The 17,931-nt window shown below is 44.6% G+C and overlaps 1 protein-coding gene across 1 annotated transcript in view; it reads right to left on the reverse strand.

The window, feature by feature from the left end:
- The window catches only part of Dner (delta/notch like EGF repeat containing), a 297,502-nt gene that overhangs the window by 84,488 nt on the left and 195,083 nt on the right, over positions 1–17,931 (reverse strand). The window contains exon 7 of the mRNA XM_026396251.2: positions 7,076–7,189. Within this exon, the coding sequence (XP_026252036.2) occupies positions 7,076–7,189 (114 nt within the window). The remainder of the gene's footprint in view (positions 1–7,075; positions 7,190–17,931) is intronic.

A 17,931-nucleotide genomic window follows, 5' to 3' on the forward strand; every position in this document is an offset into this window, starting at 1 on the left:
AGGAAAACCAAATAGTTTGGATAAACCCTTGGAGCTCATTGCAACGGGATTTAACCTACAGGACCTTTGGGCCAACATAAAGATTTAAACCTCAGGCCTTCCCTTTTGTCTATAAACATGACTTGAAGCAAGATGGATTTATAGACTCAGCAAGAGGCTCCTAAGCTGACATACCTGAATCAAAGACTTTGAGGAATAAGGGCCCTGAAGGTAGTAGTCAACTGTCACCATTTTACAACCAGAAAATGAAGGCTGGAAGAGATAAAAATTATGTGACCCACTCAGGAGATGCAACTGTTTAATCATGATGCAACATGATGGCTAACCTTAGGCAGCTCTTGGTATTTGCACCAACTTGGTATGCAGTGTAGACTAGTATCCCCATTTGAGTAATTGAGAAAAATGAGCCTCAGAGAAGTAAGGGAGTCTGACACAAGAAGCTGGTGCAGACTTCAGACCTAAACAATGTAGTTTAAAACCCACATTCCAAACCTCTCCGCTCTGCGGCTTCATCAGTGGGCCAGCCTTGGGGCTCCACACTGGCCGTGGGGTTTTCTGTGTTCAAAGAGCTTCAGGATCCCATAGCCAAGCCGACACCATGCTCTGGCAGTTTCAGGACAGAGAGGACTGGTCCCCAGGTTCTGCAACACTTCTCTGCACCACCCCAGGGTGAGGCAGACCACCAAATGCCACGTATCCACCCTCCCAGCTGCAAAACGTTTCATTTTTAAACATTTTAGCATTTAAAATGTTAACGTTTTTAAATATATTGGATAAATAATATTTCCCAGAACAGACCATGAAGCCCATATTCTTGCTTTGGTCTCTGACTGCCAGGTGCCTTCTGTAGCAGGTAGATGCCAGGAGGTGAGTCCAAGCTAGGCACAACGAGAATGGTCACACCTGCAGAACTGAGAGACGCCCTATTGCTTTGTCTTTATTGGTTCCCTTTATTAATTCATGTGGTGTTCTTCCAATCCCTGGGTGGGGGGGATGATGGTGTCTGGATAGTAGTATTCAGATTTTATTCACATATATCTCTAAATATATTCATATATATGCATGTGTGTATGTATATAATATTATTATAATGTATGTTACATATCACAATATGATTATAATATCATTATATAGTATATATATACACATATCCTTTATTATAATACTATATATTTAAATGTCAATACATACACACACACACACACATACACACACATTTTTTTAGATGGGGATCTCAGATTGGCCTCAGACTTTCAATCTTCCTGCCTTAGCCTCTTGAACAGCTGGGCTTACCAGTGCACACCACCTCACCCAGCTATATATTCATATATTTAAGTATACATAGTCAAATGCTAATGTGCAGTGATGTGAAGTACACATAGAAATCTTTAGAATTTAAATGCATTTAGTTTAAAATTTTAAGGATCACAAAGTTCCAAATTAAACATAAAGACAACCTCAGGGTAAGGAGGACTTTTAAAAGCAGTAACAGCGGATTCCAGGAACTTTGTTGCTGTGATCCTTCAGTGAGGTAGGAAAATACACGTGACATTTTTACTTTCCTGTTTTATTGCCCCCATGGTAACCAGAATCTGGAACGACACTTCTCAAATACGAGTCCAGTGAAAGTAAATTAGAAATTCAAAGAAAAGCCAGATGAAGGGCGAAACCTGGATGTAGAAGAAGAGCAGATACCTCCTGGGGGATGGGGACCGGTGAGCAATGACCCATGACCTCATGGAGCTCTCAGGTGTAACTCTGAACTCTGGGCAAGACTCAGTACCCAGGAAGGACTCTGGGGACCTGCCCGGATGAGATGGAAAAGGACCCTCAGAGGAACAGGATGGAGGGGAATGGACAGAAGAGCTGGGAAACGAACGTGCAGTGCTGAAAGCAGCATCCGGGCAGCTCCGACAGCTTGCTGGCCTTGGAAAGACGGCTGTAAAGGATGCCACTGTCCTTACCCAGACGTACAGACACATGAGAGAAACGTCTCACTTTCTCCATATGTAGGAATTGAAATAGCAGGGACATTTAGAAGTCCTAGAACCTGAAAAGCTCTGCGTTTATTTTACTCACAACTGTGGTTACAAAGAAAGTCTTGACAAATCAACATCACGAGATTTATTTTAAAGACTCTATTCAGAGATGTATAGGACAGTGATTAGGAGCTCGAGAGCCCAGATGCCGGGGTCTCAATTTCCGGCTATATGACCTCAGGCAAGTTATTTGCTGTCTTGGGCCTCAGTTTTTCTGTCTGTTAAGTGGAAACAATAGTATTGTTCCCTGCATAGGAGTATCATGAGCATCAAATTCGTAGGCAGAGTGAGAGATCTAAGTGTTGGACTTTATTTACCCAATATTGACTAACCTGTGCTAACACAGAACACGATCTGTATGTAGCTAGGGTTATTGGAGCAGGTGAGGGCAAGATGAATAAAGTTCATTTCCTTCTGTCAGGGATGGCTCAGAGAAATGGAGACACAGAATCAACACCAGAGTCACGGTTTGGATGCGAGGTGTCCCCCAAAAGCTCCCATGTGAAACAATGCAAGAAGGTTCCCAGGAAAAATGATTGGGTTATGAGACCTTAACCCAATCAGTGAATTAATCACTGATAGGGATGAACTGAGTGGTGTGGCTGGAGGAGGGGGAATCGGGGCGTGGCTAAGGCGTATATATTTTGTCTCTGGAGAGGGGAGTCTCCCTCTGCTTCCTGACCCCCAGGTGAGCTGCTTCCCTTCGCCACACTTCCACCATGACGCCCTGCCTCCCCTTGAGCCCTGAGGAATGGAGCCTGCTGTCCAGGGACTGAGACCTCTACAATTGTTCTGATGGGGTCCTTTAGTCATAGCAGTGACAAAGCTGACTAAAACAACCAGGGTGCAGAGAGGAGGGGGGAGGAAGCAGGAGGGTCAGGGCTCAGGGCTCCACAACAGTCTGACAATTTGAGGCAATTTTCAAAGTTGCTCTCAGAGTGTGGCTGGCGGGAGACACCGGCTCTTTTCAAAGGGTGAGATGTTCTGTCAGCCTAGTTCCTACGAGGGCTACCCTACCACAGGCCCCAGCTCCTGCTGGGGAGCTTCAAACCCTTGGCTAGGAGTCCTTCAAAGGGTGACCAAACCCCTGCTGGTCTTCCACAGAGGGAGACCTCCCGATGAAGGGCTTCAGAGAAAGTGTCATCCACTCCCTGGGAAAGCCCTGCATTTCCTCTGAGCCTTCTCTAGGCGGCCTGGGGGGGGGGGGGGGGCTGAGAGGCCACTGCAGAAAGGAGAAGGCCCAAGAAGCCCCATCACTCCCAGGTTCAAGTGACACTCGGAGGCCTGGGTGCTGTGCTTCGCCTTGGCCAGCACTTCTTCCAGAGTCACCCCACACCTGCCTCCCGGGCGTCTCCACGCCCAGAGCAAAGAGCCCTCAAACCCAACATAACCGAAACAGAGCCCGGCTCCATTCCTCTGCTTCTTCCCAAACAGAACCACCAACTGAAAGGTGGCCAAGCACACTGCTGCCACCTCGTCCCCTCCGCCGCCACACCCCATCCTTTTCTAGATCCTGTCTGTTTTACCCTCCAAGTTCTCTTGAATCTAGCGGCTTCTCTCCTGGTCCAATCCTGTCCTTCTGTTCCAAGGAGCCCTGTGCTCTATGTCCTGGACGGCCACTCTGTCCCCAGCCTTTTCTCTTATGTCCTCTTGTCTCTCACCCATTTATGCCCCACACTGTTACTGAATGAATGTTTCAAATTCCCTGTTTAAATGTATCCATGGTTTAATAGTAATAATGTCACGAAGACCATCATGATGAAAACAGCAAACATGTACTGAGCACACAGCCGGATACTCTCCCAAGCCCTCTGTCTGCATCATCCCTTGGAATCAATACGCTGACTTGTGAAGCAAGCATTATCACCTCCCCCATTTTACAGATTGAAGCCCCAAGGCACTAAGAGGTGGATCACTTGCCCATGAACCAAACCTGGGGAGTAAGTGGTGGAACTGGACCTCAAACTTAAGCCTCTGCCTCCCTCCTTCCAGACTGAAGATGAAGTGCCGCCCTCTGCCCCATCGAGCCCCACTAGCCTGCCCTGCCCCTTTGACCTGCTGCCACCATGTCCCCATATCCCTAGCTCAGCCACACCTTCAACCATACCATCTCCTCCCTCTCTTCTTTCAGGATTTTGGCACATAGGAGTCTCTTCTAACCCTCAAGGCTTAGCAGATCCCTTCTGTACATCTCTGAGGCACCAACTGCATGCAATTATATACTTTTGCCAACCATTAACTCCTAGGACCTAACACAGCACCTGGCATATAGCCAGTGCTCAGAAAATCTCTACCAACTACAAAAGGAAATATGAGTGGAAGCAAAACTCCTAGCTTCTACTTCAAGGGTCACCATTTATATGAGTAGATTTTGTACAATGTCCCCCTCTCTGAGCCTCTGGGAACCATTGTAATTTTCTAGTAAAAATCAAAGCAATATTAATAATAAAGCACTTGGAGTCATCCAAACTCTTTCACAAAAAAATCCCTTTGGATCCCACAATGACCCTGAAGACTGCCCTTGACCGAACAGCAAGGTTGCCACCAGAGGTAGGTGGCAACTGACTCATCAAGGGTGTGACAAAGCTCTGAAGCAGTGCAGCCAGATCAGAAGGGAGTGGCCGGGGTGCTGCCTGCTCGGCCATTGGGTCCTTCAAAGGGTGACTAAACCCTGCTGGTCTTCCACACAGGGAGGCCTCCCTCGGTAACTGTCCAGGCTTTCCCACTTGTTTGCCTGTGTTCAAAAGAAAGCTGGGGTGGGGGATCGGGTCCATCACCATGGTGACCACAGTGACCCACACAGAGGGGGACACTGGGGGGCAGCACAGCCGTCCTGCCCTGCCCCAACCTCAGCCCCAGCCTCTGCACAGAAGCTGGGAGATGAGAGTCTGCCCTTCTGTAGTGAACACTCATTTCTCCAAACATGAAAGAGTGTGGGGGTGCGGGTCGGGGGGCTGGGTCATGGCTCAGTGGCAGAGCGCTTGCCTCACACGTGTGAGCCACTGGGTTGGCTCCTCAGCACCACATAAAAATAAAGAAATCACATGAAGGTGTGGCATCCATCTATAACTAATAGTAAAAAATGAAGAGCACGAGGAGTTGCTGGTCACAGGAGCAGCTTCTGGGGACCCAAGCACTGGCAAGGCCATGGCCTCTTATAAACACCCCAATCCGGTCATGTTATGGTTTAGGGTAGGTGTCCCCCAAAAGCTCAAAGTGAGACATTGCAGGAAAGTTTAGAGGTGAAAGGAGTGGGTTATGAGAGGTCTGACCTGGTCCGTGGACTCATCTCCTGCCTGGTACCTGTAGGCAGGTGGGGTGTGGCTGGAGGAGGTGGGTCACTGGGGACCCTGGGGTTTATATATTGTCCCTGAGGGGCACTCTCTCCTTGCCACGTCCCCAGCTGCTTTCCTCCACCACCCACTTCTGCCATGATGAAGGAATGGAGCTGGCTGGCTGTGGACTCAGACCTCTGAAACCATGAACCCCCAAAGAAACTTCCCCTCTAACATTGTTCTTGTCAGGTCTTTCAGCCACAGCAGCAATAAAACTGACTCACTCACACCGTCCACACCACTGCCCACCTCCACCCCCAGCCAGGGCGGTTTGGGGTAGAGCCGAGTGCAGAGATACCGCCCCATACATTCAGGCTCCAGGCCTCATCTGGGCAGAGGGTGTGACTCTACTTTATGTAGTTGTCGACGTCAATTCTGTGGATCAGGAGCTTACACGGTGGTTTTAAGGGAACAAACAACTCTAATGCCACAATTATTCTTACAACCCTGAAGGTTTAAAGAAATCCCTTCCATAGCATCCCCCCAAGCAGAAACATGCAAGATCATTCCCTGAACACCAGGCCAGAACCTGCCTGTGATTATCTGTCCGTTTCTTCAGGAGAAACGAACAGTAAAACTGTTTTTAAAAATAAAAAGCCCCTAAAGATGTGGCTTTCCAGGTGACTTGAATTTTCTAAGACATTATAAAGCTGACATAAACACTAAAGTAGGTGAACTTTATGTTGAATTCTTTACGTGAACAGGTATCAAAAAACAAATCATTTCTGGGCATGATGATGCACACTTATCATTCCAGGGATTCTGGAAGCTGAGGCAGGAGGATCACAAGTTTGAGGCCAGCCTTAGCAATTCAGTGAGGCCCAAAGTAATTTAGCAAGCCATTGTCTCAGAATAAAAATAAAAAGGCTGGGATGTGATTCAGTGGTTGTTATGGTTTGGATGTGAGGTGTCCCCCAAAAGCACATGTGTGAGACAATGCAAGAAGATTCAGAGGAGAAATGACTGGGTTGTCGGAGTCTTAACCTAATCAGTGATTTAAACCCTGATGGGATTATCTGAGTGGTGGCTGTAGGCAGGTGGGGTGTGGCTGAAGGAAGTGGTTAATTGGGTGTGTGGCTATGGGTATATATTTTGTATCTGGCAAGTAGAGTCTCTCTCTCTGCCTCCTGGTCACCATGATGGGATTTGCTTTCCTCCCCGACTCTCTCTGGCCATGACGTTCAGCCTCACCTTGAGCCCCGAGGAATGGAGCCGGCCTTCTGTGGACTAAGATCTCTGAGACCATGAGCCTCAAATAAACTTTTCCCCCTCTATAATGTGCTGGTAGGATTCTTTAGTCACAGCAGCAAAAAATCTGACTAAAACAGTGTTCAAGTACCTCTGGGTTCAATCCTCCCTCCCCAAAAAATGAAGTAAGCTTACAAAATAGGAATCTTAACAAGTGAAATCAGAAAGAGACTCTATTTCACCCTATTTCATTATAGAAATTCATTTCCATGCCTAAATAGAAGTCACTGAAATTCCTACATTATGTCTAATATTCAAACATAATCTTTCAAGTTATTGTAGCATAGTTTTTTTTTTTAAAAAAAGTCATCTATTTTTACTTCACAATTGAAACAAAATAGAATGTGCATTTGTGCAGAGATTTCGGAAATTCAGAGTAGAAAGCTGATCAAGCTACTTTATGATTTAAAGTGGAAAAGGCCAAGCATCACTAGGATAATGAAGGGTTTTTACCTTCTGGGCACTGGCAGGTGAATCCATTGAGACTAGACACACACGTGGCTCCATTTCTGCACGGATCTAAGATGCAATAATCAATCTGGGACTGGCAGAGCTCTCCAGTATAACCTGCGAAAAAACGAGAGGTGCATTTTAGGAAATGCGCTATTCCAGAACCCCCAGGAGCCTCCCCCTGAATGGGTGGACTTAACTGGTACCCACTCAAGGAGGCAGAAGCCTTGGGGCTAGTCTCTCAGCCACTCTTAGATATCTGTCATTTAGTTTTATAACCAGAAATGATCATAGCACTTTAGAATCCATTAAAAAAAAATCAGTTGCTTTGTAAAACTGTTTTCCTGCAAAAGAAGACTTTTCTCCAGGGTCTGTTTTATCTTGTCCCAGCCTCCGGAAGCTCAGATTGAATGCCAGCATCCCTGTCGACAGCTTCCTTCTGACTTGAGAATTTACAGGGCGCTGCTTGAAGTAAGTTAGCTGAGGCCACTTCCCCCTAGGTCACAGCAATACCTCTGCAAATGGCATTAGGAAAATGTCTGGGTATTAAAATTTTGAATTCATAATATTTTAGAGCTAGAGGAACCCATCTGTTTTAATTCTGTGTCTTATCCCCTCATTTTAAAGATAAACAGATTGAGGCACTTATAATGCTAAGCACATTAATATATTATTCTTAATACTTATTTGAGTCATAAATCCGATTCTAAATTCCCTGTGAAGCCAGCCTCTCATGGTGATTTTGTTGGATAGTAACATAATCACATGCATGTGAACAGGAAATAAGGATGTAAATCTACTACTACACCTGGGGCCAAAAAGCTTTAAATAAATTCCATATTTTTTATTAATTGTGAAAACAAAGCCCTCCAGAGAGACAAGTTTAAAAAAAAAAACTAGCATACTAATATACTTCTCATCTTAAAGTGGTCAATGGTTTGAAAGAAAAATTGGAAACTATAGGACATGAAATCAAAAGAGGGGGAAAAAAGGTGCTCTTAATTAAGGTTATTTAAGTGACAGGAGCATTAATACTATGGAGATGGTTTCTATCATAGATTTTTATGCAAGATATTTTCTAAATGATTATAATAATACTGCAACATTTTATATATTCCTACCATGGTTTTATCAACATAGAAAACTTTGTCTTTCTGAATTAATAGCTTTGAAAGGCTGTCATTAGCACTTGCCTAAGAGATTTGCAAAGATAAATAAATGATATTAGATGAAAGATCATTTGCCTGAGCTTCAATTACCTGCCACACTAGTATAAATTACAGATTGTGGATTCATTTGCAATTCTGCTCCTCCTCTCATGGTGGAAAAAATTCTAGAAGATTCTAGCTAATTCATGGATATGAGAAGATGGGTAAGATAGGCCTGTGAGTTAAAAATTCCCTCTTTTAAAAATCCAGAACAGAATATTTTAATATGATAATACTATGCTAAGAATATATTTTCAAATGACATCTCTAAATTCAAAGTATAGGACAGTGAATTGTTTTTAAGAGGAATGCTAGGAATAATTTTGGCTAAAAATAATGGCTAATATTTATCATGGAGCACTTATTTTTCACCTATATATTGACTCTTCCTCATAGCAATCCCCTAAGGTCATTCCCATTTCACAAATAAGGAAACTGAGGATGAGGGAGGTCAAGTAATTCACATAAAGTCATCCAGGAGTCACAGGCTTGTGTCCAGTCCCTTCAACACAACATCATACCTAAGGCACTAAAGCATCGCTAACATCAACAAACATGGATTCATTTTTATTTATTAATTTTTTTCAGGACTGGGTATTGAACCCAGGACACCCTACCACTGAGCTACATCCCCAGCACTTTTTATTGTTTTTATTCTGAGACAGGGTCTCACTAAGTTACCCAGGCTGACCTCGAACTTGTGATCCTGCTGCCTCAGCCTCCAGAATAACAGAGATCACAGGTGAGTGCCATCTTGCTTAGTAAACATGGATCTAGTATGAAGGAAAAATCGAAGAAAAATAATGGAAAGAAACAAATCCTCATAGATACAGAGATAGATAAAAAGTAAAATCATAAATGCTCCATTCATGACTTAAATATTCTTGCATAACTTACAGCCTATGTGTCATATGCTTGGTCCGGATATGGCAAGAATGATTTGATTTTTTTAATCCCTGCCTTCAAATATTCTATAATATGGCTAGAAAAGTATGTTTATGAAATCTATAACTGATTACGAGTGGTAAGTTCTTAGAGGCAGTATGGATGGTGTCATGAGTCCTGTCATGCAAAGACCTGGGACCACAGAATCAGATGCAAACATGAACGACAGCCAGAAGGCAATTAGGTATCATCTAAAAGGACCGTATGTCCGTACCAGACGGAAAGAGTAGAATAACATAGGCTCTGTGGACTTCAAGGTTCCTTAAAGAAAATTGTGGCAACCACTTTCTTTGAATTTGTATTCGGGAATTTCCAACATAAACATAAACTGGTATGTGAACTTCACAAACCAATCACCAAGCTTCAATAATTATTGAAATATTAACATTCCTATGTTTGATTTCATCTGGTCTCCTCTTAATGTTCATATTTTCCCCACGAGAGCATTTTAAAACAAATTTCATTTCATCTGTAAATATTTTAATGTATAAAAAGAGATTGTTCCAAAGATTATTTTTAATGTCCTTGTTAATTAGCATTTGGTCTCATTTACAAATTCCAATTGAACACTCTCAACTGTATTGATTGTTATCAAAATTTTCCTTTTTAAGAACCACATTTGACTGATAATACACAAATATTCCTATGCACACAATTAGTTCTTATAGATCCAATAACTTCAACCTATAAGATGAATCTTAAGTGCTGTTCAATGCTCCAGTACCATATGCAAGATTTGTAAGGTTTCAACCTAAGAGGCTAATTCACATTTTTTAATGTGCTGGGGGTTTGATGTTGTCAGGATGGTTTGGGGGTCACACCAGCATTTAGTGAGTGAAGAGGTGGAAGTTTTTCACTCCTTGAGATGGCCTTAGGCCATAGAGTTGTCACACTCAAAATGCCAAAAGTGCCCCTCCAATAAGGAGTTCAGTCTGACATGAACACTATAATTACTACTTTTCTTTTCCCCTTAGTGTTCAGGTCTTTAAAGTTTCATTTGTTTGTTTGCTGTCTGTTTTAGTTTTGTTTTGGTTTTCTGCAGAATTTGTGTGTGTGTGTGTGTGTGTGTGTGTGTGTGTGAGAGAGAGAGAGAGAGAGAGAGAGAGAGACAAGGTCTCACTAAGTTGTGGAGGCTGATCTCCAATTTGCAATCCTCCTGCCCCAGCCTCCTGATTACAGGCTTGTGTACTGTGTGCCCAACTGTGTTAAAGATTTGAAAAGAATGAGACCATGGAACTGTGGTGGGAAAGACTATGTGGAGTCACCAGACCACACTGGCCTGTCTACAAGTTAGCTATTACTGCAGATGAAAAGCAATAGTGGAGGAATGTGGGTGTGATGGGCAGGGGGACAGGGAGGCAGGCTGGGGTGATGGGGTTGGAGGATCACAGGGGATCTTCTTCTGTAGGTGAATCTTAGAGCAGTCGTTCGGGCCCTGCTGCTTGTCCCTACCTGGCTTGTCAAGAGAATCCAGGCCTTGTTGTCAGCCTGGGCTGAGCTACCAGCTGGAGGCTCCAAATTTATTTATTATCCTCACCAGCTGAGGAGGCCATCTCTGGGAGGAGAAAGGACCAGGAGCCCTGAGTATCCTGAGCCTGGATCAAGGGGCTCTCAAATGTCAGCGAGCCCTTTCCTGAGCCCTTGGAGAGCAGTGACTTGCCCCGCGTTGTCAGATCATGTACACACCACTCTCTGGACTGGTACCTAACACTTCCCACATCACCCTTTCTGCATCTTTTTTTTTTTTTTTTAATTCAGGCTCATAACATAGGAGTCAACACAAAATGGGTGACTGTAGGAATTCAAGTTAGAATCGTTAAAGCTTTGCCTAGGTTCTTCCTTCGATCTGGTTGAAAGTTGGTCTCTTCTCTGGGGAGTAAAGTCACCATGCCAACCGTAGCTATTCCCTTACTCTACTAAAGTAACGGAGGACCTTGGAGATGTGGGGGCAAGACTGCAAGTGCCAACCACCACAGGCGGGAGAGGTGACGTGTGCAGCCGTTTCTGTGGGTCACGGAGGATGTTCTCCAGCACATACGCGAGTGGGCATTTCCCCCTCAAGGGTCCATGCCATAAATTTCCAAGTGGACAGTTGTCAAGGTATGGAGAGAAGCTCATGGAAAGGCACAGACTTGTGCAGAAAAGATGCGACTGTCTGGTACACTTTCCTGAAAATGCACAACACTGACAACCTTCCTTCCTTTCAAATGAAAAACTCTGTACCTAAGACAGAGGTGAGAATCAGTAATGGCCCAAGTTCCCTCTCTTCCAGCTAGTGATGCGGCTCCTCCTGACAGCCGGACTGTCAGCACGAATGGACCCTCTTCCAAATAACTGTCACAACCCAATCACACCTTTTACATGATCCAGTTCCCGACACCACCGCCTCTTGCTAGGGCTCCAGAGTGCTTTCCCAGCTCTTCGCTGCACACCAGCTTTCTTACAACCCATTCTCCGTGACAGGTAGCCAGAGGGAGATTCTTAAGATATTTGTATCCTATCACTCCTCTGTCTAAACCCATCCAGTGTTTGCCCAAAGGGTTTGGAATAAAGCCCAAACACTGTGCCTGGTGTCTAAAGGCCCAACATGATGTGGCCTCTGCCTCTCTCATCTTCATTCACTGTCCCCTGTGACCACTGTGCTGCGGCCACCTTGGAGGACTAGGAGAGGTACGGTTGCGCTTCATCAGCAGGATCAGGAAGTAGAGACAGCAGAGATCAGAAGTGAATCAGGAGTAGAGGTCCTCACAGGAAAGTAACCTCTAAACTAGAGAAGGAGATGGGAAAATGCCTCGAGGAGGGAAGAAGTCAGCTTCAACTCCAGCAGGGGTCGCAAAGAAGATCAGAAAATCTGAGCAGTGGTGCTCCTGAACCTCGAGGCTGTGGGGTGTGCAATCAGGTTCATTTGGAGAGTTACCCGCTTGGAGGTCCCTGTGGTTGGGGGCAATGAAAGGGAGGTGTGGGTGGCGTGGGTTCTTCTCACAGACAGGAGAAGTGCCCTAGGTGCCCAGGTCTCAAGACGCAGTGAAAAATGCCTCTTCCAAAAGCAGCCTCGGTCTTCTGGATCCTGGCTCCACTTCATTTGGGTCAAGAACTACAAATAGCTTAGAATAATAAAGCTGAACTTTTAACGGTATGAGTCTCTTAAACCCAGAAGAGACAGAACCAAATATGGAGATGGCCTAGGTCCAACCAGGGTATTGCCACTTTGTGTTTGGATTAGGCTGATCTGTACACACTGGGAGGCCGAGAATAGGAACTGGCTGAGAAAACATGGACTCTGTCAGACAGGGCTCCAGATGAAAACGGACACGAGAGAACTGATTTTTGATGGATGAGCTAGAGTTGAACTAAGGTCAGGTGAGTTCACACTGAGATGTTGAGCAGAGCTTGATAATCACTGTTGTTTTTGAAGTTTAATTCCCACAAGGGGAGCAAAGACAATGGATAATTCCTGTGCACAAAGGCCATTTTAGAACGTCAGAGTCCCCGCTGTCACTTGGCATGGCTCGTCCGTCTGGCTCTGCATCCTTTCGGGTTGCTCTGCCCATTAGTCGCACCTAAGCTCAGAAGTCGCCTGCTCAGACCTCAGCCTGGGCCCTCCTTTACTCTTGGACTTGGCTGTATCTGGCTGACGACACAGGCCTCTGCTCACCGGCCTCCCTAGTAGGCACCCAGGGAGAAGGCTGTCCTCCCAGGGCTCGGGCTCTACCACGGTGTCCCGTCATCGCCTGAAACGATTTTCTTACCAGTTCCCCTTCAATAACTCAGTTGTACTTACACATGCTTCCCCCTCCTAGAACATCCTCAACTCCCCGAAAATCAGGACTTTGCCTTGTTAACTGGACCCTTAAAACATTTCCTGCACCAATATTTGTCAAAGGAATGCACCCATTTACTTGAAGTTTTGCCCTGAGATCGCTGCATCTTTCATTGTAGATTTGCCTCTCTCTAAGCATGACGATCTGGAACAGCAATGGATGAAATATGCTAGCCATTCTTTTTCCTAATGCATATTAAAATAAACACAGAGCTATTAATTTTTTTTAAAAAAACAATGGTTACCTCAGAAAGGGGTGCTATCAGAAAGCACCTTGTGTGCTCCAAGGGCCTGCACCCCCCCCCCCAATTTGGGAAACTGCAAAGAGCCATTGCCCTGCTCAAAGGCCCCACCCTCCTCAGCCAGCCTGAGAGAACTCAGTGGAGCCTATTCTGAGAGTGGGTCTGGCCTCTCCTGTGAGCCCCGCACCTCCAACAGGGCCCTGGCACATCAGCTGGGCTAAGGCAGAGTTCTTCACCTTTTCTTCCTCAACCCACCGTTGATTCCTCAAGCCAGGGCCTCTCAGCCGGCTGATTCTCCCCCGGAGTCATCTGGCAATGCCTGTCGTCCATTATCACGCCCTTCGGGTGCTGCAGGCACCCCCAGGAAGCTGCCAAACCATGTCCAATACATGACAGTCCCCACAACCAAGAAGCGTCCAGTCCTAAAATGCCCCTCAGGCCAAACCTTGGTTTAATCATTGCCACGTTAGTCCTTTACACTAAAAACCTTTGTTTTTGTCTGGATGCCTCCTGCTTTCCTTAAACAGAAACTCTTCCTTTGCAAAGAAAGACACGACGTGATGGAAGAATTTTAAAAATCAGAATTCTTGGGCTGGGGATGTGGCTCAAGCGGTAGCGTGCTGGCCTGGCATGCGCGGGGCGCTGGGTTCGATCCTCAGCACCACATAAAAATAAAATAAAGATGTTGTGTCCACCGAAAACTAAAAAATAAATATTAAAAAAAATTCTCTCCTTTTCTCTTTAAAAAAAAGAATCAGAATTCTTAGGAATATTTATGACCTCTAGCAAATTAATGAACATGTTAAATTATGTTATTTGACTCTAAAAACTTTAAGTCACCCATGAAACTGTAATCATGATATTCTACAAATATCTACAAAGATTCTACAAAGAAATAGATAATAGGTTCAAAAATAGAGAAGTACTGAAAATACTGATCAGGATCACAAAGGGCTTATTGTTTCTTTGGAGAACAAATGTAAGAAAAGTCTTGACTCAGGGTCGTGCATCACGGTATAGGAAATAAGCCAGACTCAGAAAGGCCAGAGTAGGAGGGGTTCTCTCTTATGTGGAAGCTAGAGAGGAAAAGGGGGGAAAGTGGGGCAGGACCTCATGAATATAAAAGGAAGACCAATCGAAAAGAGGATGGGTCAGGAAGGCCAGGGGAGATATTCGGGAGTGGACCTGACCAAATTATGTTACCTGCATGTACAGATACATCACAGTGAGTCCTGCCATTATGCATAAGTATAGTGCACCAATAAAAATGTCAAATGATATTTAAAAATATTAGCTGGTGACTGAAGCCTAGAAGAGAGGCGATTCATTAAAGAGAAGCTAGGTGGAACCGGCCATGACGCCTGCAGGAATCTGCCTCAAACTGTAGGGCCACTTGGTGTTAGCAGATTACACTCCATCTAATATGGACTGGGAGTGCTTGACTTTAGATTTAGCTATAAAATACGATTTAAAGTTTCAGAAGAGCTGAGTTTCCCTGTGAGAATGGCTGGGAGGAAACTGTTTCCAAACAGTACTGCTCTGATTTCCAGCAGCATAACAGAACCTCCACCCTGGCCCCACCTACCCACATATCATTACCCTCACTGCCTGCACACTGCTTGCAATGAAAGAAAACCTTCTGGAGGTCAAGGGCAAATACATGAGGTATAAGAGATGTTACTTAAATGAGACAGACTATTAAAAAAAAAAAGGGCAATGGATCAATTGTGGGTTTAAAAAAAAAAATCTTCCCTGAACAGTCATTTTTGGGCATGATATTTGTTTCATGATTGCTTTCCTGAGAAAGGCTCCTCGGTGTTGCTCCATGAGGGAGAATCTAATTGTTTCTTTGGAGAGCTGTCCTGAAAGCTTCCTAGGTGGGAATTGTAGCAACAGCTATTTTTAACTCTCCTGGTCTTTTTATAGCCTGGTCTGTGCAGTGAAGTGAAGCTGCTGAATTGGGGCTGAAAGTCGGATGCTACCAAAAGAACTCACTATGGGCTCTCACCCCCAGGGCATCGGAGCAGCCCAGGGGCCTCTGCACTGCAGCCGAGATGGAGTACCTAATATTAGCACACGGAGGCAAGAAATAAATAGCAGGAATCTGCGCACCATCATGATATTCCATCTCTGTGGCATTCAATTTCAAAGGCAGAAGGCAGAAATTATTTAACAGGGGAAAAAAAAAAAGTAATATCTTCCGGAAAGAGAAAAACCAACACATCTGGACAGATGCAAACTGATTTGAAAACCACAGGCAAAGAAGGAATGATGTATGTGGCCCATCTGTGAAAGGCAGCCAACAAGATATAATTAAAGTGGGGATGTATAATAACAATGAAAGCAGAAGAGAAAGCGGACATTCATCAGAATTAGAAAAATTAGTCTCAAGGTTAGGGAAAACATAGCCATGTCTAGCAGGTAACAGACAAGAGGCACAGTGGCAAGGACAGTGGTGGGGGGGGTCAAAGTTCCCGGATGGTGATGCACCACCAGCTGAGTGAGCTCATGCAGGATGGACTTGACCTTCATCTCTGTCATGGGTGAAAGGAAGCTAAAGATAGCTAGTTCCCAGGACACTCATCCAGAGGGAAGGAGATAGGCTCTAAGCAGCAGGCGCCATTTCTATCAAGTGTGTCCTGAATCCACAATAGCTTGCAGTGTGCCTGGCGTGTTCTAGGTGGCTCGATATTTTTTAATGATGTAGAACTTATGGATTTTAAAACTACAAAGCTATATGCCAGTAGCACTTGATCTCTGTTTTTAACAGGCAATTTAGAGCAGTGGTTCTCAAAGTGTGGTCACTCAGACCTGCAGCAACAGCACTACCTGGAAACTCATTTCAAATGCATCATCCCTCAACTTCTGAAGCCCAGCACGGTGAGGCTTACAAAGACTCCCAGGCAATTCTGAAGTGAAGTACATGCTGACCTGGGAACAAGCAGCAAGCAGTCTTTTAATATCAACTATTAAAATCATTCATCTAGAATTACACATACAATTCAGATTATGGAGGGAAAAAGAACAGAAGCTAATGGGTGAAAGTCAACCATTGAATCACATCCAAAAATCTTCAGCAATTCCATGGTTGAAACGTTTTCTTCTTCTCTTGGGGAGTGGGAACCTGTAGGCCCAATTATTGCACCAATCACTGCCTTCTTTTTAGACTTACTTCCCTATTCTTTAAGGGAGGCGTTGATTTTCAATGTCCCAACCTCTAGCATAGAGCCGGGGACATCCTGGGTACTCTTTATATAGTGAACTAATGATGCACTGCAATTTTTAAAATAACTGCTTTTATTCCATTGAAATGGAATGAAATTTAAAAATTCCAATGGTAATGCAGGACAGGTTTATGAATGCTCCTGTACCTTTTAATCTAGAGATTACATAAGAAAAAAAAAAGTCTCCTGTGTGTCCTGATGACCATCCCTCAGAGACTGAAATCAAAAGGAAAATAAATAAAAAATTTATGCCATGGGACCATTTGAGGAATTGGCTTAAAGGCATACATCAGTATATATAATAAATCTAACTATAGAAGAGGTATTCATTCAGTCTTTCAGGAGGAAATTTGCAAGTGAAAATTCACATTTGGGGGACCTAAGGGAAGTCAGTTCCTGACCTCAGTGAGCTCTCAGTCTGGATGAGAAGACAAGACATGTTCCCAGGAAACAGTTAAATATGGAGGAGCGAATGCAAAGGAATGCCATGGACTGAGTAAGACACTTGGATGACAGTGATGAGGCTGGGCTGACTGAAGGGCTGGGAAAAAGCGTTGTTGAAGCTTTCTGCAAAGCTTGGACATATGAAGATGGATCATAGGCTAATCACTCCCTGGGTTGTAGGCTAATCACTTCCTGGGTTGTAGGCTAATCACTTCCTGGGTTGTAGGCTAAACACTTCCTGGGTTGTAGGCTAAACACTTCCTGTTCCCAACACTTCATTTTGAGGAAAAGCCCAGGGTTCTCTTCTCTTCTTTCTATCAGCAGGTGCTCTGGGCTAGACAACCTGAGGAAGGTACACAGGAGCTATCAAATGCAGGTGGAGGATGGAGGTGTGGGCAAAACCCTGGGAAACAGAATGAAGAGAGCAGAAGTTTATCCTTATCCTTCTCTCTCAGTGTTCAGAAGCAACAGAGGTGTCCTTGTGGGTCATCTGTTCTGTGTCAATGTGCATATGTGTGTGTTATGTGTGTGCACATATATTGTGTGGGCATGTGTAGTATGTGTATGAGTGTGTACACATATACGTGTGTGTGTGTGTGTGTGTGTGTGTGTGTGTGTGTGTGTGTTCTCTTTTACTCTTACAAGGTCAGTACTGCTGTTCCATTTCACACATGATGAAACTTGGGCCTAAGTAGATAAGTAGAGTTGGTAAGTGACTCAACCTGGAATCCGTCCAGGACAGTGGATTCTGAGCCCCCTGCTGTTAACTGTCACAGGATCCTTTCTGTCATTCATGAAGCTCATCTGAAAAGACTCTGAGACCTCAGCAAGTCCAGCCCAGAAGCCAGGGACAGTGGGCAGGGCTTGGTTCACTCAGGTGTGACTCTCCCACAGTCTCAGCAGTGCTACAGTAAGGTTCTGAGGGTCACAAATGATCTGACTTGGCTCACCAAAGTGGGAGGCTGCAGAAAGAGCT

The sequence above is a fragment of the Urocitellus parryii genome, chromosome 1 (genome assembly GCF_045843805.1).
Source record: "Urocitellus parryii isolate mUroPar1 chromosome 1, mUroPar1.hap1, whole genome shotgun sequence".
Taxonomy (NCBI): domain Eukaryota; kingdom Metazoa; phylum Chordata; class Mammalia; order Rodentia; family Sciuridae; genus Urocitellus; species Urocitellus parryii.